Source organism: Lepidochelys kempii, chromosome 5 (genome assembly GCF_965140285.1).
Source record: "Lepidochelys kempii isolate rLepKem1 chromosome 5, rLepKem1.hap1, whole genome shotgun sequence".
NCBI lineage: Eukaryota > Metazoa > Chordata > Testudines > Cheloniidae > Lepidochelys > Lepidochelys kempii.
In genome coordinates this window covers 46,599,583-46,626,754 of record NC_136384.1, presented here as the reverse complement: position 1 = coordinate 46,626,754, position 27,172 = coordinate 46,599,583, and the positions used below count along the sequence as shown (strand labels likewise).

General features: G+C 42.2%; 1 protein-coding gene across 1 annotated transcript in view; it reads right to left on the bottom strand.

Moving 5' to 3' along the window:
* Positions 1-27,172, bottom strand: part of WDR41 (WD repeat domain 41) — a 40,562-nt gene that overhangs the window by 7,059 nt on the left and 6,331 nt on the right. The window contains exons 3-9 of the mRNA XM_073344180.2: positions 23,019-23,067; positions 20,893-21,024; positions 20,477-20,539; positions 18,391-18,502; positions 14,713-14,775; positions 12,949-13,059; positions 9,909-10,093 (exon numbers count right to left, since the gene is read on the bottom strand). Of these exons, the coding sequence (XP_073200281.1) occupies positions 9,909-10,093; positions 12,949-13,059; positions 14,713-14,775; positions 18,391-18,502; positions 20,477-20,539; positions 20,893-21,024; positions 23,019-23,067 (715 nt within the window). The remainder of the gene's footprint in view (positions 1-9,908; positions 10,094-12,948; positions 13,060-14,712; positions 14,776-18,390; positions 18,503-20,476; positions 20,540-20,892; positions 21,025-23,018; positions 23,068-27,172) is intronic.

Sequence of the window (27,172 nt, the reverse complement as noted above, 5' to 3'; positions counted from 1 at the left end):
ATCGGCTCAGAGAAAGGCAGCAAAGTGCAGGGAATGGACCTTGGCTGCTGTGTAGAGGGTCCCTGAGCCAGAACCTGGAGTAGAGGTTGGGCCTGGTGGCACTGTGAGACAGTGAAGCAGAAGACTGCCTGAGACTGCTGGAGAGCAGGAACCTTGCTGCACTCCTCCTGGAAGGGAAAACTACAACAGTGACTTGGCCAGAGGACTCAGTCATGCAGAGGACGCTGCGGTTCCTGGAGCAAGAGAGGGGTTGTAGAGGAGAAACTGATGGGGTTTAACCACTGGAAGGAGCATTGGCCTAACCGAATTAATCCCCAGAACCACCAGGAGGCAGCACAGTCCACCGGTGAGTAGAGCAACCCATCACAAATTGATGGAGAATGTGGGCAGGATGGTCACCTCTGACATAAGGGGTCAGTAATGGACTGTGCCTCACAAGATCCCCCAGGTGAGGGGCAGAGAGACACTATAATGCGGTTGAACCCTGCAACAAGGGTATATAACAGAGAGAGAACCACTAAAGGAAGGCAAAAATGGAAATGCCCACAGTAGACTTTCTTTGCTGAGGGAAGATGTCCTCTACTAGGGTGGATGCCAGAATTGCTGCTCCCACAGTGGGAAGATAAGAAGCAACAGAGGTGGGTCCCTGCTATGTGGAGATAGATATTAGAGAACCAGCCTCAGAGACTGTGTGAAACCCAAGTCTATTTACAAGACTGTATGGTGCAGGTAGCTTGTCAACAGCAGCAGCTTTACAGAATCCTTCAGGAAAGAAGCAGAAGGAGTTATAAGGGCCAGGAATGGGAAAGGTGCTTCAGGACTAGGAGGCCAGAGGCCCAACCCCAAAGTGTTACGACTATGGGAGCAGGGGCCACCTGAAGAGGGAGTGCCCCTATTTGGAGGGAAGCAAAGAGCCTTACCAGGAGGCAAGGACAAAGGAGAGGGCCCAGAGAACACCACCCAGTAAGTGATTGGGTTGAAGGAGGACCTGCTTTCGGTGTGGAGGAAAGGGCTATATAAAGAGGCATTGACCCCACAGGGAAAAGAGAGCCCAGAAAAGGGCAAGGGACTGAGGAAAGAGAGAAAAGAGCCAGAGGCCTGTAAGGAGTTCATAAGAACAGTGGAGAAGCCCAAGAGGCAGGTAAAGAAATGTGAGGGGAAGAAAGAGCCTCTGCATTAATTACTATCCTCCCTGGGGGCCTAACACTGAGATAAAGCACAAAACAGTAGAAACTCAGAGCCTGGCAGCAAGGAGGACTCTGAAGGGATGGTCCAGGTGAGAGAGAAGCTGTTAACTGCAGTTAACAGGCCTGGGTGGAGGCTGCAGTTCCAGCAGGAGAAACTCAGAGATGCTATGGAGGAAGGAGATAGGTCTCTGACCATGAGCTACAGCCTATGGCCTTGTCTACACTATAAAATTAGGTTGATTTTATAAAAGTCGATTTTTAGAAACCAATTTTATACAGTCGATTGCATACGTCCACACTAAGCGCATTAAGTCGTTGGGAGTGCGTCCTCACTACTATGGCTAGAATTGACTTACAGAGCGGTGCACTGTGGGTAGCTATCCCACAGTTCCTGCAGTCTCCGCTGCCCATTGGAATTCTGGGTTAAGCTCCCAATGCCTGATGGGGCAAAAACATTACGTGTGGTTTTGGGTACATGTCATCAGGCCCCCCTGCCTTCCTCCTTCCCTCCGTGAAAGCAACGGCAGACAATCATTTCGCGCCTTTTTTCCTGGGTTACCCATGCAGATGCCGTACCACGGCAAGCATGGAGCCCGCTCAGTTCACCGTCACCGTACGTCTTCTGGGTGCTGCTGTCAGACGCGGCACTGCATTGCTACACAGCAGCAGCTCCTTGCCTTCACTGCAGATGGTGCAGTAGGACCGATAGCCCTCATACATCTCCCGGGTGCACCTGGCAGACCTCGGTGAGGTCGATCAGGGATGCCTGGACAGACATGGCTATCCTCCTCTTAGAGCACCGAATGGGAGCCGGAGACTCCAGGTCATTCTCTTCTTTAAGTTTCGTCTCATGGAGATTCAGTCCTGCCTAGAATATCATGCAAACTGGAGGTTTCTGCCTCAGGCTGTTCTCCCAGCCGGCAGCACCGCACAGTCACACCTACCCCAGCCTACCCCTTGCTCCCATGGCTCATGAAGCCTGGACAGTAGTAAGGAGCAGTTCAACTATAGGCTGAGCAAGTGCAGAATGGTGGTAGAATGTGCCTTTGGATGTTTAAAAGCTCACTGGCACTGTTTGCTGACTAGGTCAGACCTCAGCGCAACCAACATTCCCATTGTTATTGCTGCTTGCTGTGTGCCCCATGTTTATGGTGGGGTGGGAGGTTCAGGAAAATCGCCTGGCGTCAGATTTTGAGCAGCCAGACACCAGGGTGATTAGAAGAGAACAGCAAGGCGCGCTGCGCATCAGAAAGACTTTGAAAACCAGTTTCATGACTGGCCAGGCTTCGGTGTGACAGTTGTGTGTGTTTCCCCTTGATGCAAACCCGCCCCCTTTGTTCATTTTAATTCCCTGTAAGCCAACCACCCTCCCCCCTTCGAAATAAAGTAACAATTGTTTTGAAACCATGCATTCTTTCTTTATTAATTAAAAAAAAAAAGAGAGATAACGGACAAGGTAGCCCAGGTGGGGTGGGGGAGGAGGGAAGGACAAGGCCACATGGCTTATTGTAGCTATACTAAAAATCAAAATGTTTGAATGACAGTCTTCTGTTGCTTGGGCCATCCTCTGGAGTGGAGTGGCTGGGTGCCCGGAGCCTGCCCCCCCCGCGTTCTTGGGCATCTGGGTGAGGAGGCTATGGAACATGGGGAGGAGGGTAGGCGGTTATACAGTGGATGCAGTGGGGGGTCTGTGCTCTTGTTGGCTTTCCTGCAGCTCCAACAGATGCTTCATCATGTCAGTTTGCTCCCCCAACAGATGCTTCATCATGTCCGTTTGCTCCCCCATTAGCCTCAGCATCGCGTCCTGCCTCCGCTCTTCGCACTCACTTAATTCTTTCCTGGCCTCTGCCACTGAATGCCTCCATGCATTAAGCTGTGCCCTATCAGTGCAGAAGGACTGCATGAGCTCAGAAAACATGTCATCGTGAGTGTGGTTTTTTTTCGCCTTCTAATCTGCAATAACCTCAGGGACAGAGATGATAGGGGGAGCGTAGAAACATTCTACACTGTACGATTCTGGGGGGACTGCATGGTCACCTGTGCTGCTGAGTGCTGCTGAGTTTGCCATGCTGACCAAACAGGAAATGAAATTCAAAAGTTCCCGGGGCTTTTCCTGTGTACCTGGCAAATGCATCGGAGTTCAAAGCGCTGTCCAGAGCGGTTACAATGGAGCAGTCTTGGATAGCTCCTGGAGGCCAATACTGTCAATTTGTGTCCGCACTACCCCAAATTCAACCCAGCAAGATCGATTTTAGCGCTACTCCCCTTGTCGCAGAGGAGTACAGAAGTCGATTTTAAGAGCCCTTTAGGTCGACGGAATGGGATTGGTTGTGTGGACGCAGTCATTTTTAAATCAACCTAACGCTGCTAAATTCGACCTAACCCCGTAGTGTAGACCAGGCCTAAAACAAGAAAGGGATGACATGATAGCCCAGCTGCAGCAGATATGGGTAGGTGATTTAGAGTAGAAGAATACCTGCCCACCCCTGGGTTGCAGCCTTGAGGAAGAGGGTGTGTGATGAGATGTCAAGTATCAGGGGGTAGCCGTGTTAGTCTGTACCCACAAAAACAATGAGGAATCCAGTGGCACCTTAAAGACTAACAGATTTATTTAAGCATAAGCTTTCGTGAGTAAAAACCCCCCTTCTTCAAATTCATGGAGTGAAAATTACAGATACAGACATAAATATACTGGCACATGAAGAGAAGGGAGTTACCTCACAAGTGGAGAACCAGTGCTGACAGCGCCAATTCGATCAGGGTGGATGTGGTCCACTCCCAATAATAGATGAGGAGGTGTCAATTCCAGGAGAGGCAAAGCTGCTTTTGTAATGAGCCAGCCCTCCCAGTCCCTATTCAAGCCCAAATTAATGGTGTAAAGTCTGCAAATAAATTTTAGTTCTGCTGTTTCTCTTTGAAGTCTGTTTCTGAAGTTTTTTTGTTCAAGTATAGCTACTTTCAAATCTGTTATAAAATGTCCGGGAAGATTGAAGTGTTCTCCTACTGGCTTTTGTATGTTACCATTCCTGATGTCCGATTTGTGTCCATTTATTTTTTTACAGTAGGGACTGTCCGGTTTGGCCAATGTACGTGGCAGAGGGGCATTGCTGGCACATGATGGCATATATAATATTAGTAGACGTGCAGGTGAATGAGCCTCTGATGGTGTGGCTGATGTGGTTGGGTCCTCTGATGGTGTCGCTAGAGTAGATATGGGGACAGAGTAGGCAACGAGGTTTGCTACAGGGATTGGTTCCTGGGTTAGTGTTTCTGTGTTGTGGTGTGTAGTTGCTGGTGAGTATTTGCTTCAGGTTGGGGCGCTGTCTGTAAGCGAGGACTGGCCTTCCTCCCAAGGTCTGGGAGCGTGAGGGATCGTTTTCCAGGATAGGTTGTAGATTGTTGATAATGTGTTGGAAAGGTTTTAGCTGGGGGCTGTATGTGATGGCCAGTGGTGTTCTGTTATTTTCCTTGTTGGGCCTGTCCTGTAGTAGGTGATTTCTGGGTACCTGTCTCGCTCTGTCAATCTGTTTCCTCACTTTCCTAGGTGGGTATTGTAATTTTAAGAATGCTTGATAAAGATCTTGTAGGTGTTTGTCTCTGTCTGAGAGATTGGAGCAAATTCAGTTGTATCTTAGGGCTTGGCTATAGACAATGGATCGTGTGATGTGTCCTGGATGGAAGCTGGAGGCATGTAGGTAAGTATACCAGAAACCAACTGACCGCTATAGGGTGGTGTTTATGTGACCATCACTTATTTGCACTGTAGTGTCCAGGAAATGGATCTCTTGTGTGGACTGGTCCAGGCTGAGGTTGATGGTGGGGTGGAAATTGTTGAAATCCAGGTAGAATTCTTCAAAGGCCAGTCAGCCTCACCTCAGTCCCCGGAAAAATCATGGAGCAGGTCCTCAAGGAATCAATTCTGAAGCACTTAGACGAGAGGAAAGTGATTAGGAACAGTCAGCATGGATTCACCAAGGGAAAGTCATGCCTGACTAATCTAATTGCCTTCTATTATGAGATAACTGGTTCTGTGGATGAAGGGAAAGCAGTGGACGTGTTATTCCTTGACTTTAGCAAAGCTTTTGACACGGTCTCCCACAGTATTCTTGTCAGCAAGTTAAAGAAGTATGGGCTGAATGGATGCACTACAAGGTGGGTAGAAAGTTGGCTCGATTGTCGGGCTCAACGGGTAGTGATCAATGGCTCCATGTCTAGTTGGCAGCCGGTATCTAGCGGAGTGCCCCAAGGGTCAGTCTTGGGGCCGATTTTGTTCAATATCTTCATTAATGATCTGGAGGATGGTGTGGATTGCACCCTCAGCAAGTTTGCGGATGACACTAAACTGGGAGGAGTGGTAGATACGCTGGAAGGTAGGGATAGGATACAGAGGGACCTAGACAAATTGGAGGATTGGGCCAAAAGAAATCTGATGAGGTTCAACAAGGACAAGTGCGGAGTCCTGCACTTAGGATGGAAGAATCCAATGCACCGCTACAGACTAGGGACCGAATAGCTAAGCAGCATGTTCTGCAGAGAAGGACCTAGGGGTGACACTGGACGAGAAGTTGGATATGAGTCAACAGTGTGCCCTTGTTGCCAAGAAGGCCAATGGCATTTTGGGATGTTTAAGTAGGGGCATTGCCAGCAGATCGAGGGACGTGATCGTTCCCCTCTATTCGACATTGGTGAGGCCTCATCTGGAGTACTGTGTCCAGTTTTGGGCCCCACACTACAAGAAGGATGTGGAAAAATTGGAAGGAGTCCAGCGAAGGGCAACAAAAATGATTAGGGGTCTGGAACGCATGATTCATGAGGAGAGGCTGAGGGAACTGGGATTGTTTAGTCTACAGAAGAGAAGAATGAGGGGGGATTTGATAGCTGCTTTCAACTACCTGAAAGGTGGATCCAAAGAGGATGGATCTAGACTATTCTCAGTGATAGCAGATGACAGGACAAGGAGTAATGGTCTCAAGTTGCAGTGGGGGAGATTTAGGTTGGATATTAGGAAAAACTTTTTCACTAGGGGGGTGGTGAAACACTGGAATGCATTACCTAGGGAGGTGGTGGAATCCCCTTCCTTAGAAGTTTTTAAGGTCAGGATTGACAAAGCCCTGGCTGGGATGATTTAGTTGGGGATTGGTCCTGCTCTGGGCAGGGGGTTGGACTAGATGACCTCCAGAGGTCCCTTCCAACTCTGATATTCTATGATTCTATGATTCCCATGGGTCCATATGATGAAGATGTCATCAATGTAGCGCAAGTAGAGGAGGGGCGCTAGGGGACGAGAGCTGAGGAAGCGTTGTTCTAAGTCATCCATAAAAATGTTGATATACTGTGGGGCCATGCGGGTACCCATAGCAGTGCCACTGACTTGAAGGTGTAAGTTGTCCCCAAATCCAAAATGGTTGTGGGTGAGGACAAAGTCACAAAGCTCAGCCACCAGGTGTGCCGTGGCCTCATCAGGGATACTGTTCTTGACAGCTTGTAGTCCATCCTCATGTGGAATATTGGTATAAAGAGCTTCTACATCCATGGTGGCCAGAATGGTGTTTTCAGGAAGATCACCAATGCATTGTAGTTTCCTCAGAAAGTCAGTGGTGCCTCGAAGATACCAAGGAGTGCTGGTAGCGTGGGGTCTGAGGAGAGAGTCCAAATAGCCAGAAAATCCTGCTGTAAGAGTTCTGATGCCTGAGATGATGGGGCGTCCAGGGTTTCCAGGTTTATGGATCTTGGGTAGCAGATAGAATACCCCTGGTTGGGGCATTCCCCACACTGACCCTGCAAAAGCTGAATTGGGCCAGGTGGGCCCAATCGTCTAATTAGGCTGCAAGGGTTTGGGGGGGGGAGGAGGAGAGAGCTTTAGGTGGGATGCAGCTACTTACAGAAAAGCTTACCTGTGAGGGACAGCAGAGCTTTTATCCAAGACTGAAAATTGGAAGCAGAAGAGGCTGCAGGGAAAAATCTGCAGTCACTCCCTGGGAGAAGGGAGGTATGTTTGGAGGGGCTGTAGAGATGAGTTACCTAGAATTATTCCCTGGGAGGAGGGAGTAAAGAGACTAGCAAACTCAGAGGAGTGGGGAAAGCTAGGAGGTATGGAAGTGGCTCAGGGAAAGGCAGCAAGGTCCAGGGAACAGACCTTGGATGCTGTGTAGAGGGTCCCTGAGCTGGTACCTGGAGGAGAGGGTAGTTTCCAGCTTCCCCTGTCTGCCACTGTGGGAGTGGCACTGAGGCGGTGAAGCAGAAGACTACCTGAGACTGCTGGAGAGCAAGAACCTTGATACACTCCTCCAGAAGGGGAAACCACAATAGTGACCTGGCTGGAGAGCTGAGTAATGAAGAGGACACTACGGTTCCTGGAGCAATAGAGGGGCTGCAGAGGAGAAGCTGACAGAATGTAACCGGTGGAAGGAGCATCGTCCTGACCGAGCTAATCTCCAGAACCACAAGGAAGCAGCTCTGACCAGCAGGGAGTAAAGCAACCCATCACACTTGCCTAGGCCAATTCTAGTTTAAAACTACATGTAGAAAGAAGAAACTCTAATAAGTAAGTTTAATATCTCAAAGAGCAAGAACTTGTACACAGGACCAATTTACATAAACTACAAACACTAGCAACAGCTCTGGAGTTGTGGCACACACAAAAGAGATTATTTATGCAAGTTTACTGCCAGCTTTGTCACAAATGATTTGACAAACTTTTCTTTCCTCAATAAAGTATCTGAATGAGTTTGCAGGAAAACAGTATGTTCTGAGGTATCTTAATACCATTTTACCTGAACTATGGGGTTTGGGCCAGTTTATTTCAACAATTTTTTTATTACTACTATTCTTTATTTATGTTGTGGTAGCATCAAGAAGTCTCAATAAGGAAGATAAGCCCCAGTGGGCTGGGCTCCTATAATGAAAGATGGTCTCTGCCCCACAGAGCCTCCATGGTATTTCAAAGTCTGGAAGCACTATTGTTTACAGCAGTTATATTATCTCAGCAGAGTGTAGGGATGCTGTACAATTACTAAAACATAACTGTACAGTTCCCCCTCATTATGTAATGATGTCTGGTTTGTATAATCACTGTATTCTACATGGATGGCAGCCATTATTAGCCAGAGGGCAGTATTCTGCAGAATCACTTTACAATTATTCTCAACAAATGCACTGTAAATAGACAGATCTGTCTGGGAACTTTTTCCCAGCATTCCCAGCTGGTCTTCTAAATTTGGCAGAACCAAGCAATTAGATCTAAAGTGGCCATTTTGTGCCTGTTTTACCTTCCTCTCTTCCATCTGATGAGTATTGAGATCCTCTTATGTTTCCGCTCAAGCTTTCCCACTCTTGTACCTCATAAGACAGCACATTCTCACAAACTACTATAGTCCTTCTGGATCCCATACCCAGAAACAGTTGCCCATATAGAGATGCTTCTTCACTCAATCCAAATAAAGCAGAGATAAATAAAGAACATTGTTTTAAAAACAAAGAAAATCAAGCTGCATAACAGGGAAATAATTTTGTTTAAAGTATTTAAAAACCCTTTTGACGATTTCCTTCAGACCAAATCTTGCTCTCTCTGGAGTTCATTTGAACTGTGCAATTGATTTCAATGAGGACTAGCTCTCTGATCCCTCCTCTAATCAATTTCTTCTTGTCTACAGGCTAGCAAGGTTCTCATCATTTCCACAAGAACTATGCTATATTTGGATTTACATTGGGTTAGCTCAGCCTGTCCCTCCCAATTTAATTTTGACATTCAAATATATTGTCATTATTCTGAGGTGAGCCTTGTCAACCAGTAAGGAGGGGAGGAGATGAAAACGAGGGGGGAGATGAAGAGAGTAAGGGGGGGGGAGCCAATAGTGTTTTTTGGGAACAATTTTTGTTTTTTTGTTAAACAATTTCCCTTTCAGCAGTTTTCAAGCCCATCTGGGGAATTTTCTCCTTTCACTTAAAACTTGATTTAACTAAACATGCCCTAACAATAACAATTTGAGGATGCTTTACTGCGCACAAAGTAATAATCATGTCCTGGGCCGAGTTTCTTGGAAAGAATGTGCACCCTTGAGTTATCACTGACGCATTATAATAAGCTCTGCAGTTCTGGACTCATCTTTGCAACCTTTTCAATCAACTAAATTGGTCAAGTCTCTTGGAACAAAGGCAGGATAATTTTTTTTACTACCATGTATAGACATGTTCACAGTCTGGCACAGACTGTAAATATGCCCTTTGTTTAATTCAGTTTATTAATTTTAAAGTGCCTACAGCTAGAACAGTCTGAGGAGCAAAGTTTGGAGAAGCAAACCAAAAAGTTGGAATAACTTCATTTCACTGAAACAGGCACCTACCTTGTTTGGTTTTTAAAACCAACTTTAAACACTTATTAAATCAGCCTTTGACAATTTAAAACAAATTAAATGGTAATTGTTCATTGTTGCTGTCTGCTAGTTCTCAGGCTGAGTCTATTAACTCCCTGTACTGAACTACTTAGAAATAGCATTGGGTAACTGCCGTAACCTTGTTAGTCCAATGAGCAAAACATTAATACTATTGACTGCATTAATAAATAATATCCAGTTCTTAAGGTAGCTGAGTAAATTTTAAACAAACATCACTTATTGCTTGCTAGAGTAAACTGAAAATGTTAACTTAAAACACTCTGCTTTCTATTATAAAGTAAACTTCATTTTTTATTTTTGTTTGGTTTGGTTTGTTTAAGGTTTTTACCTCCGCATCAGATGTTAAATGCTGAATTGAAACTTCATGTTGCTTTTGTGACAATTTAATTTCTTGTTGTGTGACTGTGTGGAAAGAGGGGTCCCATGTGTTGTGCTCACATACTTGACTTATCCAATCCAGTGCATCCCAGACTATCAGCTCACCCACATGAGAGCCAGTCACAAAAGTCAAATCTAGACAAAAGCACAAAGCCGCATATTATAAATAATGCATTTCAAACTAGGAAGCTGCTCTACAAAAGCAACAGCTAAAATGCTGCTAGATAAAACCTGTTTGTAAGTTAGTGACTGGAGTTTGTAGTATGTATTTGGTTAGGTAAAATCCTCTGTCCTTTCAAAGATGTTGGTAATCTGATTTCCTTTTATTGATATAAAATTAAATAAATGTTTTGCAAAACAAATCAGAAAGGAAAGCATTTCAACTTCTGTAATGTATACCATGACAAAGAAAGGCACCAACAGCAGAAGCATGCACAAATGCTAAGGGTTTTTGTCTTCACCCTGCATGAACAGACACTTATACTTTATTGGTGATTCACTGGATCATCCTCTCTCAGGCAGAATATACAAGTTATTTCTTGGTGTGGAGAAGCTAGATAACCTAGAATGTATGATAGGTGGTGGTGTAGGATAGGCATTATTAAACACACTTGTAAATTGGGCATGTTGTGAGACAAAGATCATACGCTCTTGGGTACAGGGACACAGGTGTGTGAAATCTAGGATGGAAGCACCACCCAGAATGTTCATTTGGACCTTTATGGAGGTTGAGTTTGAAGGGTCACTGTTTGGCTCCTGACTAGAGAGGGCCAGAGAGCTAGACTATGATCAGGAAAGGAAGCATTGCTGGGCTCTTAAAAGATTAGGCTTTCCCTCCTAGAGTAAGAAAGAGAGGTTATCAAAAGCTATTATGGTTAATCTGGTTGAATAAAAAAACTTAACGGTTTCTCAAACCCAAAAATGGGAGTGTAGCGGGGTGGTCACCCACTCCAGCCTTAAGAGGCTTAAAACAGCCTGGGGAGAGGGCTGTGGCAGGGAAAGAAAAGCGGGGCTGATTGGGAGAAGCAGCCTCAGCTGGGGGCCACGCCCCAGTCAGGCTGCGGCTGGCTTAATCAGGGTCCAGCTGGCCCTTATAAGAGGGCAGTGGGCCAGGAGCCCACAGAGTCTCTTCTAGCTGTGGAGGGAGATGGGCTTGGCTGCTAGGGAGCTTGAGAAGGTACCTGGAGTGGAGCAGGGCTGGGGGAAGGCCAGAAGAGCTGGGGAGCTCTGGCCTGGAAACCTCCCAGGCTGCAGACCTAGTGGAAGGCCAAAAAGGGTACTGGGCTTGCAGGGGGCAGCCCATGGGTAGGCAGAGGCAGCAGATCCAACCCCCCCCTCACCTGTAATGATTGGCTTATACACTGCAGTCTACCCCAGTGTGTGGGGGCTCAATGGTGACTGGCAATAGCCAAAGACTGAGATGAGGTGGGGATAGTAGGTGGGGTCTCCCTGGGGAGGGGAGACCTAAAGACTGTGGGGGTACTGCCAAGGGTCAGCACCTTGGGTAAAAGGGGCACTGGGGTCTGGGAAGGACAAGGGGGCCTGTGGCAAGAGGGATACTGGCCTGCAGAGGGTGCTCTGGAGGCTGGAAGAGCTAATTCCCTGAGAGGCCAGCAGGAGGTGCTGCTGGCTGTCTGCACCCCATTACAGGGAGATGTAGTCAGTGGATTCTGAAGAGATCTACAGAGCCCCCAACATAGAGTTAAGGAAAGCAGCCAGGATTGCCCAATATTTACAGGTAAATGTCCTGAGAGAAAGGAAAGATTACAGGAAGGAAAAAGGTTGTACCAGCAATCCAGAGATATCAGTGTTGAACAGTGTGTGTGTCCATGAAGGGGTGGGTTGTGGCAGCTGGTTTCCCCCACTCGTGGTTTTAGAGGGTGGGGTTGAGTTGTCTACCATGATCATCACATCATATACATAGAGCAGTTAGTGGGGTGCCTCTTTAAACCCAGCATTGTTCAGCTCCTGGGATCAGAACCAATGGAAAACTGTGGGGGGGAGGGGGGAAATCTCATAGCTCTTGCTATTCTAGAATCTAAGCTTTCATTTTCCCAGTTTTTTACCACATTGCACCAAAGAGGCCATGGTGCAATAACCCTGATGCAAGAAGCTGCTATGCCAAATCCACAGGAATCCTGGGCACAGGTAGACTTGTAGGAAAGGGAGAAGCAGGAGAGGGTATAGCAAAGCCAACATAGGGGCTTCTACAGCAGGGGCGAAGTTAGGGCAACTCTCAGGCCTACCCTACCCATCAGCAGGGGCTCTATCAGCTCCTGCAGCCTCTGTACGGAGAAGACACACACTAACTCATCTTGGTCCCTGTGCCGGTGGAGGGATGAATCTGGCTCAGACTCCTGAGCTGTTCGCTTGTTCAGATGGGTTTGCATTACTATTGAACATTAAGCCAATTTAAAGCAACACTAAAATCATAACTTGATTTTTTGTAAGATTTGAGTGTCCATAATGTGCTGCAAACTTTTTTTTAAAAAAACAACACAACATTCCTTCAAACTTTGTAACTTCTATTATAACAACCTCCCATAGTCATCTAAGTTGAGCAATTTTAGGAGGTCATGGAAGGGAATGATAGAATGGTGTTTTTAAACTTCCAATACAGCAATAGCAAAAAAAACCACAATACAAACCATGAATTGGAATTCTATTTCTGTCACTGACATAGGTTGTGACTAGTCCAAGGCACAGAGGAGCCAATCTGGCTTAGCTTCCCTATCCATATAATAGTGATAATAGTACTTCCTTCACTGGGATGTTGTGAGGATGAGTTAGTGTTTGTGAAGTCCTCTGATATAAGAATTTCATAAGCATCACTATATATAGTTTTTAAATTTGACTATCTTCACAACTCCATTTGAGAGTTCCTCTAGCGGTTAGAAAGCTTTGCTCCAGTTATGTGTCTGGCCATATGCAAAATAAACTTTGTAGCTGAAAACATTCCACTAATAACCAGAAATACTAACTAGTCTTACCATTGACACTGACCAATGAGAGGATATTATCTTGATGGTCAACCAGGCGTTTTACTTCAAGGACATCCCAACCTTCAGAGCCCTCTGTGGAAACTACCAACCTAAAAATTACTTAAGATAGGTGGACAAATTTTCTAAATAAGCATTATCGTTTGTATAAAGTAAAATGCAGCTCTGTTTAAATGAGGAACACAACTATGAATTAAGTATGCTTTAGATGACGCAATGCAGTATGTACTATACAGTTTAGGACAGTCTCTTTTGTGAGGGTTTCAAAGTGCTATGGGCTGCTATGCTCCAACTATATATTTTTTACCTGCTTAGCAAGAGTTACGATACTTTGGTGGTGATGTAATATTGTACCTGGTCTCCTGCTAATTGGAGTTCTCTTCAGACTCTCACCTCTGAACACATTTGGAAGACACTACGTGCTGTGATCTTTTTTAAAAAAAGACTCCTCATGGATGACAAACATGTAATCCTGTTATTTTACTTTGAGCTCTGAGAGTGTCTAGTTATGTGCTCTGGGTAATATTCCCTGGCTGGCACCTTGCACGCATAAGCAGACTCTAGAGATGCCTAGAAAGGGTAAAGAGTCTGGATTGGGGGCTGGGGAGAGGTGAAAACAAAATGGAAGCTCAGATAATGAGTTCCAGAGCAAGGTTAAGGAGAAATTTGTCTCCTGTATTAGAACTAGGCACCAGGGGTACTAAGCTACCAAAACGTATAGAGCTGCTACAACCAGTGTGCACACATTTTGTTCTTAGAGACGGAAACAAGTGGGAACTTGGTATAAAACAATTTTAAAATCAAAAGACCATGATTCATTATCATAAACTTGAATTAACTGTAAATCATAGGCCATTTACTAAGCCATATAGGAACCAAAATGGATCTGTACAATAATGGATATGGTACTAGTTAGGTAATGACACTGCGTCATGCTGAAATTTTAAAATGACTGAATGCAAGTAACTAAGTTATGAAAGAAAGACTAGATGCATCATTAAACCACTAATAATATTTAAACTGGAAAAAAGTTAAGCAGCTTAATAAAATATCCACACTTTAATTTATTTTCCATCTTGTTTTTGTAAACAGCCGTTTTCTTTGATCCATTCACATCAGCCCCATTTCTCCCTCTTCCCCACCCCCCATCTGCCCGCTTACTCTTGACAGGATATTTTAGCTTTAGTTCAAAATACTTTTATCAGAAATGGTAAAATGCCACCTGATTCCTAATTTTGAAACACACAGTAAGCCAGAGAATCTCATCCCACCACAAAAGTGTTGCTGAGAGTGGCTGAGACATAACTTTGCAGAAAACAAGCAAAAGAAGTTTGTTTGTTTTTATTTTGTGGGTTTTTTGGTTTTAATAAAGTGCAGTGGCTGTCCAGTACTGGAGCTCCAATTGCATTTTACTACTTCACTTGCAAGGGGACCGGACATTGAGTGTTACTCTCTACCAAAAAGCTGAATCAGAAGCATTCTTAAAACACTAGTTTTATCAGTTGTAATATGAAGTGAAAAAAAATTTTTTTTTAAACAACATAGCCAGCAAGGCAGCCCAGATTGGGGAAACAAGTATATATATTGGAAAAAACAAGGAAGGAGGGAGCTGATAGTGGCATCTGGCTCCAATTTTCCTAGACAGTTTTGATAAAATGCTTGTGTTCTTGCAAGCTAGACTTTTTCTTTTATGCAGTAAACCTCTTGAATATTTTGAGGGTTATGGGAAATTACGTTGAAATGTAATATACTCACTCAACTCTTTGCCAACAGCTGCTGCAACGCAGTTTTTAGGCAATTCAACCAAAGCGCTGATAGCTTTAAAAACATCCATAAAGAAAGGGAAAAGGTTATTCTCCATACAAATATAATGCAGTTAAGAAATAGCCCTTGTTTCATCATTCTCAAAATTAGGGACTTTAATATAAGAAAGGTTAGTTCCACATTCTCAACACACAAATGAGAGGCAAATTGATATTGCGTATGTACGGGTAACACAAATACACTGTTAAATATATCTTCTATGATTTATCAATTCATATGTATTTCAAAACATTTTAACAGTAGCTTTTTACAAACAATGTTTATGTTTAGTAAAGACAATGGGCTAGATCCTCACCTGGTGTAAATTAGCAAGTCTCCATTGGCTTTGATGGAGTTATGCCAATTTACACCTGCTGGCTCTCTAACCCAGTATGTTTTACTTCCTAACTTTAAAAAAAAGTTAGAGACAAAAAACAGGCATATTCTGCCACACTACACCATTCACATTATTTTAAACGCTGTGGGCCTGATCTCCAGAGATGCCGAGTCCCACTTGAAATTAAAGGGAGCTGCAAGTCTACAGTGCCTTGGAAAGAATTAGGCAATATGACAAATCTCTTGTAACGAGGGATTTTGTCACCATTACAACTGTAAAATGACCTAAATGCTTGTTGTCTTGTGGAAACTGTTGGACAAATTTAGAACATGAGGGCATTCAGCACCTCACAGCATCAAACCCTTTCTCAGGAAACTGTCCCATAAACTAAGAACAGCAGTGGTTTGTGACTGTCCACCAGGCAACACTATATACACTTTAACAGGTTTATAACTGTTTTTATTAGCCCAATTACAAACTGTTGGCATTGTTTGTAGCTCTAAGCTATACAGATATATGATTGTGTGATTTGGGTGCATTTTTAATTTGCATTTCTTTTTATTGTATGTGCTGTATGTAAAATATAGCACAGCTGATTTTTATAGGTAGTATTGAGTCCACAAATAAGGTAAATCAATATATAGTTAGATTTGTATGCCTTTACTCCAAATTTCTATTTCACATTGTGTGTGTATACAGAGAGAGAGAGAGAGACACACACACACACAGAAAGGCAGATAAATCATATTTGTATAGATTTATCTATTCTAATTTTAAAGATCTAAGATTACACATACTTATGCAGAATAGCAACATACAGATAGATAGTACTCCTATAGCAATTAAGTTAGAATAGGTAAATTCAATGATTACATATACAGGACATTTTACATCCATATCTGCTCGCTCTCTCTCTCTCTCCAGATAAAATGGAGATTAGTGAGATTCTACTCTAATCTTCAAACCAACCTTATGAAGTAACTAGTATCTATCTCTTTCACATGGGGAAACTGAGGCACAAACATTTGTCTGAGACCACAGAAGGAGTCCATGTCAGACCTGGAACTAGAAGTCAAGAATTTCTCACTTCCAGTGCCATGCGTTAACCGCTACACTATCCCCAACTCCTAGCTTTTGAAGTGTGTAATAAAACAAAGGCAGACCAACTCAAGCATTAGGATAGGTGATGTTTCTCATATGAAAACTCAGCCTATCTTTGTGATCAGGCCACTGAGGCAATGTTTAAAGATGTAACTGTTACAATTGCAATGTATTTCATAGATACATTGGGGAAAATGAGTTCAATATTTACAGATATTGCTGCACCAGACCGTAGCTCTCACGGTCCCAAATGTGTGACCCTTCTCCTCTTCCTCCCTCTATACCATTTCCTTGGGTGTTCTCACACCTTTGTAATGAGGACTCACAAATCTGCCTTCTCCCTCCTCAGCTGTCTCTCTACCTCCCTCCCTCACATCTTAGCCTGTCCCTCAGACATGTTCTCTTGGATATCTTACTATGAACTTAAATTTAACATTACATCTAATCCTTCCTCCCAAACCCTTCCCACTCCCTGCTTTTTCTGTCCCCATGAACAAAATCACCATCTTCCCACTCAGGTCCATAACCTGGGAGTCACTGTCTAAGCCTTGCTTTCCCTTGGTTCACAGCTCCGAGGCTGTGTCCAAATATTGCATTTCTTCCTTCACAGTATTTCTAAAATCAGATATTCAGTTTCTATCTAAAACCTGTATATAAGTCCTCCTCCTCCTATCAATTACTACCACTGCTTCCTATCTGGCTTCTGTATTTCCCCATTCCCCCACACCTGCTATGATCATCTTCCTGGCCATAGCTCTCCCTCTCTGAATCCCTTCCCTGGCTTCCTCTGTCCCACCACATCAAGTTCAAAATCTTTGCCCCCACTTTCAGACCTCTGCTATGGTCTGCCACTGATTCCAGCCTTGACAGCTTATCTCCCACTGCTTCTCATCTTCTTCCATGCTGCCACTTATGTGTGAATGCCCATCCTAAACTGATCTCTCAGGCCACTGCTTCCTCCTCCTCCAAACCCCTCCACAAACAGCACTTCTTTTGTGCCATCTACATAAGAGGTCAAGGGGCAACTGGGTACAGGCATACATTTTTATATACTTTATTTTTTTCATAAGAAATGTATGTAATACACATTAAAATTGTGCATAGTTAATTGCATCCCCTTTGCCACATATCCTTCTTGTCCTCCAAGACTGTACGGGTGAAATCGCTGACTTTAATGGGGCCAGGATTTCACACAAGCTTTTTTGGGGTAGGTTCTACGTCGTTTTATCCATTTGAATTATAGCTAGGACAATGAGTTCCTAGTCTGAAGGGAGTTCTCTTAGGTGCTAGTGCAATATAAATAAGAACAACTAGCTTTATGCTGAGTGAAAGACACACAATGAGGTTCAGAGCAAACTGTTTGAAATGCTGTACAACTATCTTTAACTTGCACAAAGTTCTCCAACATCTACACTCCAGGAATAAATAGTAAAATACAAGCAGATTGTGAGGGCTGGAAGTAATACTAGGTCTGAAATGAGTGGCTTGCCTCAAAACTTGGAGGTAGGAGGTTTAAATTGTGTATCTGTGTAATTCTCCTGTGTATATAGGGCTAAAATATCTCTGGTCTCCTATTTTATGACAGGTATATGTAGCTATTTTGGCTCCAGCTATGTACTGAAAAATTCCAGTATACTAGATGCCTTAAGAACATTGCTGCATTTTTTTAAGCTTTTACAAACATATTTAGATGATACTGTATTTTAATGCATTGATTTACTAATAGTTCAGAGCAGTATGAGTTTCTAAGTTCATATCTGATTATATTTACTAATCCTATTCAAAGATTTCCTTTTGTTTATATAAAAGATTGAATCTTGTAATTAAAACCCTTGAACCTATGTACTTACAAAAAGTCTAGTTCCCTCACAGAGGTATAAATCACTAGGCTTTGGATCTGGCCCTCTGCAAGGGAAATGTATAAGTCACCAGTTGAGGATCTAGTCCAGCAAGTCAAAGTTAATGTACAATTATTGAAACTTGACATTCTAAAATGCTTATAGCACAGGTTATAAGTATCCTTAATTCTGAAATGATTAAGTTGACATTTTTAAAACTAGACTGAGGGCAGCTTTAATATATAATGTTATCTTTAGAATTAAAGAGAATTTGCCAGGTTTCATCTTGCACTATTATACAAACCCATTTTACTTACACTTTATCTGCTATAATGAGCCATTTCCATTTTTTACCTGCATCGGTGAGATGACTGGTCTTACACAAGAGATCTAATTTTCTGTTCCAAACACATAGATCACTCCCTCCAGATAACCATACATCCAGTCTTTGAAGAACTGTCAAACACTGCAGAACAAAATCAGATATATGGCCCTTACAAAAGTTCTTTGGGGAATTTTGCAGTGAAATGATTCAGCTTTAGCTAGGTAAAACTGCAGGTACTATGAAATACATTAAACTCTCTTTCCTTCAGAACACAGAAATCACTTGTGAAACATCACTATTTTTACTAACAAGACTGTAGGGGCCTGATTTCAGAGGGGTTCATCATCCAAAGGTCTCACTGAAGGTACTGAAAGCCAGACCAAGGGTGAAATCCTGGCCCCACTGAAGTCAATTTCACAGTTTCAGATGTTTACATCTGAAATTTCATAGGGTTGTAGCCCTGAGGCTCCTGACCCAAAAGGGGGTTTTTGGGCCAGGGGTTTACAAGGCAATTGTAGGGGGGTCATGGGATTGCCACCCTTACTTCTGTGCTGCTGCTGGCATGGGTGCTGCCTTCAGAGCTGGGAAGCCAGAGAGCAGCAGCTGCTGGCCGGGCACCAAACTCTAAAGCCAGCACCACAGAGTGAGGGTTACAGGATATGGGGGGTGGATTCCCGTACATAAGTTTTTTTCTGGCAACCTCCACTCAGGTTGGGGCTGACAGCCACCCTCACTTCTGCACAACCTTCAGAGCTGAGCTCCCAGCCAGCACCAATGGAGCTTCCTGAGGCCGGGGAGGTTCTTGGAGGTGGGTCTGACCCAGCTCTGGGAGCAGCTCCTACACGGGAAGAGGCAGTACCGTCCCTCCCCAGCCTGAGCTGGGACTAGCAGCTAGAACCCAGGCCATGGTAGGAGGCCCCTCCCCTACAATAGCCAGCTTTCATAGGGAAGATCAGACTTCACAGTTCACGGCACATGTTTCACGGCTATGAATTTGGTAGGGCCCTCAATATAACTAATAATGCAGCTTGCCACTCCATATGGCTGGGAAGATTTTCTAGGGCTGTCATTTTTGGCTCTTCCCCTCCCTGGCTACCCAACTACAATACATCTATAATTGCATGGTTGGCTGAAGCACCTCATTTGGATCTCAAAGTCATCATGGAGCACTGGAAGTATCCACTCCTGGTGGCTGTGGAGCATAATCTCCTGGGGACAAAGTGACCTTTACACTCTACCTCAGGAATCTCTTAAAGCATGTAATGTGAGAGAGTTTTCACTTTTGTTTATTAAGAAAGTCAATTATTTTGATTTCTATGCAGTATTCAGAGCTTATGATTACTAGTAAAACCGAGGTGTGATTTCTCTCCTTAAACAGAGCAAATTATTTCATTTATAAGTGGTGATTATTGGTGCATAGCATCTTACCAGAAATCTATATCATTTTCTTTATAAGTTTTGTTTTCTTTGTTCTTTACCAGATTTCCATCTGCAGGAGATGATTGAATTGTATTTGTGTGGAATGCTCAGGTTAGTTTAGTTTTTGAATGGGGCATGTTCTGGAATATGGATGTGGATAGGAGTGGGAATGTGGGGAGCTGATTTTGCTCTTGAACTGATCTAAATCAAGAACCAGCCCACTGAAGTTTAGCTGAGCTGTGTCTAGCATAAGGACTGCATGCCAAACAACTGAACATGTACACAATTTTCCTGAGGAACACAAGTCGGAAAAGGGAAATGGCAATTGTAAACCGTTTATAACTGAACCAAACTTGAACAGCCCCAAAGCTTTATCCCTGTCCCATTTGAAAGATCTGGTGCAACCAATGGTGTTAGAGAGTCCCCAAAAAAGTGACAATCTTTTATAATGGAATAAATAAAATGGTTGCTCCCAGTTACTTCCTTTTATTAAAACCTTTGTCAGTACCTAGATCTCAGTCACTTCTCTACCTTTGAAGTAAGTGGTCTTAGCTAACTAAAAGGTAGGTTATTCATTTTAAAATATTCTGTCTTCACATATCTCACACTAGCTTTCACTACAGGTGTATTTTTATTTATTTATATATATTTATACGTATTTTTTATTTATACACACACACTTGGACTTTTCTTTACCTTTACAGTGGAATGGAAGCATGACACTTTCTGAACTTGCCTGCCACTATTGCAATCCCATTCCTGAATTCATTTATTAAGGAAACACAAAAGGTCATAACGTTTCTATGTTTAGTTTATAATTAGATGACAGAGTTTGAGAAATAAAAATGTAGAGACACATGGGTTTTCTAAATACTAACATCTTCAAAATTTGGACACTTAGTGTCATTTCAAACACTTGTTTGTTACATATGCATTGTTTTTGTGATAGGGACCATGTCTACTGTGTATTTGAACAGAGGCTAGCACAACCAAGCCCCAGCCTTGACAAAGGCCTTTGGGTCCTACTCAAATATAAACAATTGCCACCCACTCTGCTGCCTGGCTCATTGTTCCCTTTAAATCAGTTGAATCTTCCTAAGATTTAAGGATACAATAACTGTCCTATCAGCAGATGCTGTTAAGAGCAAATGATTTTTTTCTTCATAAGCACCAGATGAAGGAAATGCTGCAATAGCTGTAATTTTGTGCGTGTGTCCATGTAGCTCAAATAACTTTTCTCCAGTCTGGAAAAAAAAATACAGCACATTAAGGGTAACATTTTCAAAATCCACTCAATTCCAGTGAGACCTAGGTGCCTAAGTGACTTCTGAAAATGGGGACTTTAGGAGTCTGTCATTTAGGTGCTATTGAAAATGTTACCAAGATTTATTATACCTAAATAAACCTCTTACTATGAATATACGGGGATACTATGAAAGATCTATACATTCAATAACTGGAAACCACTTAACACCAGTTTTTTAGATGAATATTTCAGAATTTAACTTATGTATTTTAATGGTTTCATTTTTAGCTTAAATATTAGCCAATTTACTTCATTTATACTCTATTGACATCACTTTATTTCTCATTTGCTGGCAAAACAAAATCTGAAGGGTTATTTTAAAAAATAAAACCATTTGACTTACTTGAAACTACCTTTATCAATAAGAGTATCTGACTTAACATTTACTGTATGAAACTCAGTATTGTATCTATTGTCTACACCCATAACATGAGACCGTTTTAGCTTTACTACCTAGCATGAAAGTTAATTAGGGATGCAGACAGTTGAAATTGTACACTTGTGGACTAACAATATCATATTTTGTTTTTTTATTAAATACAAGTCATTTCAAGCATGTAAGTGTGTAGAAGTCGAAAAATAGAACTCTACGGTTGGCCACCCACAAATTTTTACATCCGTAAATGATTTGTGTGCATTTTCACATACATTTCTCGAATACTGATTCTCTCACACACAATTTTCTGTTTCATATTAGAGGGTTATGAAATGTCTTCCATAAGAAATATTATGCTTAACTGAAACTCTTCAGAAAAGAAGGAAGGAAAGTTACAAGTTCCCCTGTTCCTATTTTAAGTTACACTATTGTAAATGTTATGTATAACTTTTTTCAAAAGGTCTTCATAAAAAGTTTAGTCTCCGAGATTTCTCTCTGCCTCACTTGAAGCTTAACATTCAGACTTTAGACCATTCACTGATCTGCCTTTCAGCCTAGTAAATATCTAAATTACTTACAAGGCATCCTCCTCTAAAACAATTCTAACAGGTAACCTACAAGATACTTACCTTCTCTTTTTTTTTATAAGATTGTATAGGGAGAAAACAGCATGTTTATTATTGGAAGTATCACCTCTAAAATGCAATATTCCTGTGACAAGTGTTACGTTCAACAAAATACTTTTAAAAGCTGGAGTGAGACCAGTATCATGGCAAGCAACTAAGAGCTCTTTCCTTCTTATTAACTCCATGGAAGTGACACTGAAGTCAGTTCTTGTATTAGGCTGCAAAGATTTGCACATGTGCTTAACTTTACACTATGAGTAGCCCCATTTTAATTAATGGGAGTAGGCAGACTGCAAAAAGTTACACTCATGCATAAGTAGTGCTTAACTTGTGCCAAGACTTCCAGGACTGAGCCCTGGCACAGCTAGGCTTGGTAGTTCATAATAACCTGGCACCTCTGGGCTGGCAGTGTCAGTTATGAAAATTTAAAAAAAAATTGCTTGAGCCCAGTACCTCCTTCATTACAAATTAAACACTGTGCATAAGTCTTTGCAGAACTGGGGCCTCACCATGTTGTCTGATATTGAGAGGTTCAGCAATCAACATCTTAGCAGCTACTGAAAACATTTTAACTTGTGCTTCCAATACTTCATCTTGCACTGAATATTTTCACACACATTTTTAATTCTCTTTTCAGACACTCAGTTTCACATCCTACTTCCCTGAAGCTGAAACATCCTTGAATTGGTTTTTATTTTTGTTCTATCAGACATGTCTATAAAACTCAACTTATTTGTACTGTGCTTGGACTGTCTCTTGGACTGATTCTGCCCTTGCACTAATTTTACATTATGCTAGACACAGCTCAACTAAACCTCAATGGACTGATTTTTGATTTAGATCAGTTCAAGAGCAAAATCAGCTCCCCACATTCCCACTCCTGTCCACATCCTTATTACAGAACAAACCCCATTCAAAAACTAAACTAACCTGAGCATTCCACAGAAATACAATTCCATCATCTCCTGCAGATGCAAATCTGATAAAGAACAAAGAAAACAAAACCGGTAAAGAAAATGATAAATAGAGTTCCAGTATGATGCTATGCACCAATAATCACTACTTAAACAGAGCAAATTATTTCATTTATAAGGAAAGAAATCACACTTCAGTTTTACTCGTAATCTGATGCATAAAAAGGTACCTTTTAAGCTCCAAATACTGCATAGAAACCAAAATCATTTACTTGCTTAATAAACAAAAGTGAAAACTTTCTCACATTACATGCTTTAATATTCTCATTGTTGAGAATATTATTTAATGTGTTCTAAGCATTTTGTCACTATTCCCAATAGTAGCCTGTACTACAGAATCCAGTCTTCTTACTGCTTAGGTTTATATTGGGGATGGTGGAGGAGAGGGGGGAGGTCATATCCAATAAAGCCAAATCCTAGTCTATTAGCCTTCTTATCTAGCCAAGTAATTTAGAGAGCACTACATAACAAGTTACACAGTATGAGGATTAAAGTCAGGCCAGGCATACAGGAATATTACAACTTCTTTTTTTAAACTGACTTTACAAAAGAACTCACAAGGGGATTGTATGTATGCTGCTATGCATAACACCTGCTGAAACCCAGCTAAAGGTCGTATCCTGCATCTACACTAGGAAAAAGCAACTGAGTTTTGGTTCTGTTTTACCTAAATCCAAATTAATTTGACCTGTTTCCTTACCGAGAGAGCACCTCAGTAAACATGCCTAAGCCCTGTCTACACTAGTAGTTTACTGTCAGGGAGCTGCACTATTGCTAGAGAGTGAGTTTTCCTAGTATCGATGCACCCTGTTTAAGGAAAGTGGCCATTCTCCGGCAACTGAAAACTGAAATGATATGATCTGAAGACATCTGCATCTGACTCTTGACTGGGGATACAGCTACATTTTAACTTTTAGTTGTTCTAGGCCACAGCCCAGGATTAAACACAACTAAGCAACAAATGTGTCCTTGAACAAATGTTTGTGTAGTGTTTTTACACTAGAACTTGAAGTCCTCTCAAAAAGAGTAAAAAAACCTAAAAGGTGATAGTGGTGAGAGATGGAGAAGGGGGGAAAGGAATTATAACCCCAGAACTTGATCATACTAAAACCACAGTCATTTTGGGTGCATTTAGCCACCATTTGTTAAAAGCAGAACACCACATAGCTAGGAATAATGGTCAGGGCTTTCATAGGCAAGGCCAAATTGCTGCAGTTGCAGCTTAGCTAATCAAAATTTAAAAAATTAACAAACCATAAAAAATAGGGGTATTTAGAACCAAGGTTGCTAACAAGTTTTTTATCATGACTAAAAATATTAAAAATCCTTTGCTAATAAAAAATAACCAATTTGTTAAAACTTAAAAAATTGGTAACCTAGTAAGGCTTATTATAAATTCTTTTATAAAATGTAGCTATAAAAATTATGTAAAAATAAACACCACTGAGCAGTCTGAGGGAGCTTTTCTTCAGGCAAAGAGGTGTCACCTCCTTGCCTGAACAGCTGTATGGAAGAAGGCCGCCTGGAAGCCTGGCTGGTAATCACTCAAACCCAAAGTCTGAGATGGTTAACTATGCTTGGGGTGCTCTGAACTTATTGCTATAGTGCATATATGTGGGTGCTTAAAACCTAATAAAGTAGTTTTAGGTAAAAGCACTCTGGTTTGTATCAATCCTTTATCAAAAGGAAGAGCTGTGTCCCCATTAACTTAGCAGTGTCAGGAATAAGTTAAGTTACCACTGTTTTGGATTCAGAAAACCCTGGGTAACAGTGGTGGAAAGGAGGGGACAGTCAGTACAGTTTGTTGTGCAATAGGGAGGAGACAGTAGAGCAGGGTTGCAACCTGTAAATTTCCATATTGTAATCCGCAAGTTGATTTACGGATACATTCCATTTCTGGGGTTCAGGCTGGTAGCCTGGTCAAGTAAGAAAATGTAAAAAAAAACCCAAAAAATTTTAAAAAAAGTTAGATAACAGCTTTTGACAAATTTTGTACAAAAATATGGTAATGGACCCTGGAACCTTCACTCACGCTGGGGCATTCCTGCAGCTCTAAGCAAATGGTTTCAATAATAAATAAAATAGATCAGTTAAAGGCAAGAATAAAGGACTTAGAGAAGTACAGAGTCCACACACAAGAAAGGGAAATAGCCTAAATGCAGAATCAGACACCCTTTGGGCTACCACCCTGATTCAGACAACACAAACAGTGACACTGCACAAGCAAGTATGTGACCAAGAGAAAGAAGTTGGAACAGGAAGTATCTGAGTTGCAAAAGCAAACTAATAGAAGCAAAGTTAGAGCCTTACTGAAGGAATCCCAGGATAAGACCCAGGCAGATCACAGGGAAAGTAAGAGACAAAGTTGTGCTCTCAGAGCCATGTTGGGAGAGCAGAAGGTAATAGAGGCTGTGATTAAAGGAAGCCGTAGCTTGGGGGAGGGAATGTGTCAGAGGAGGACCCTGATTTGTATCCTGGTTGTAATTATCAGAGGAATAATCCCCTTATAATGACTGAACAAACTTTTTGCAGTGGGGTTTTAGGACCAAAATGTCTGCTAATGTGAGATTTATAATTACTTTTTAGGGTGTGGTTCAGTTTAATTACCAATTCCTTTTTTTAATATTGGTTTGAATTATATATGTCCTGACTAAATTGGTAAAGGAGGGCTTTAAAATGCATACTTTTAGGCCATTTATTTTATGGGGGTTTTGAAGAAGCCATTTTTGTTATATTGGGCTGTATATTAACCATTTTATTAAGGCATTTAATTATTAAATTATTAAATATTGTATTTTTCCTAAATTTTTTGAATGCCTTTGAAGTGCAGGGCAAAATCTCCCAGTCCCCTTCCGGTGCTACTGTTTGTAACCTTGCCTCCCCCAGACTTTTTTGCCCACTGTTTGGGGTGTAAGGAATTCTTTTAGCTTAAAATTTATTTGCTTTTCCCCTGGTGCTGCCCACTTGGGCACATCAGTCCATAAATGAACACATTTGGGCTTACTACAATTACATAACAGCCTGTCAGTTCCCACCCAGCGAGAACCGTATGCACCTCGGTAGTTTCCAATTTCCCCCCATGAACAAATCCACTCCCCCCCACTATTCCCTTGTGTATACATGAGGATGGTGGTATTGCCATTGAAGTGGTAAGGATTCCTTAGTCACCAGCATAGACTATTTGCAACCCAAACCATAACACCGCCAGTTCTTGCTCATATCCATCTCAGATTTACTTTAAGTTCAAGCCTTTTAAATTTTACTGAAGTGGGGTCATATTCGTCCAAAAGGCCTAAAAGAGTGATCTGTTTTTCTGGGACGTTGGGATCAGTAGTGATGTCAAGGGTATTGTTTACTTTACATTTTATTGTTGTTTATGGGACGTTTCCCCATGCCTTGAACACAACAGGTTTCAGATTTACACCACCAAAGGAGCAGGTCTGCAATCCAAACCAACAAAAAGCAGTATACAGGAGAACACTGTTTCCAAAAAAATTTAGCACTTACGTGGCTAATTATTTAAAACACAAAGCAATACAAACTTCCCCTCCCTATATAGTAGGAGGTACCACTGGATATTTAAGCTAAACTTATTTTTTTTATCTAGATGTATTGGGTTTGATGAGGGTTTTTTTGGGGGGAAGGGGCTTTTGAACTTTTTGCTTTGAGTCCCCACTTGGGGCTCAGCAAATTCATCAGCACTAATTTTGCTTAGGACTTGCTAGGGCTGGACACATGACTGTTGTTAATTTTGCTAGTGAGTATGTATTTTATCCGAAAGTAGTAGGCACCAGATATTCCCAATGCTGCAAAGCCCAAACTAGTGCCGAAACCACCTTTTCACAGGGGGTGAATTCCCTCTTTACCTCACTGGAAGATTAGGAGGCATATGCCACAGGGCAGAGCCCTGTATCATGGTTCTGACTTAGTACAGCTCCCATCCCCCTCCCAGTAGTTGCCAGTTGCAGCACAAACAGGTGTCCCACCAGGGGATATGCAAAGGCTGGAGTTTGAGCTAAAGCTTATTTTAATTGAACCATGGCTTCCTGCTGTTGAGAGCCCCATGCCCACTCTACTTCCTTCCTTAACCATTAGGAAATACGGCACTGG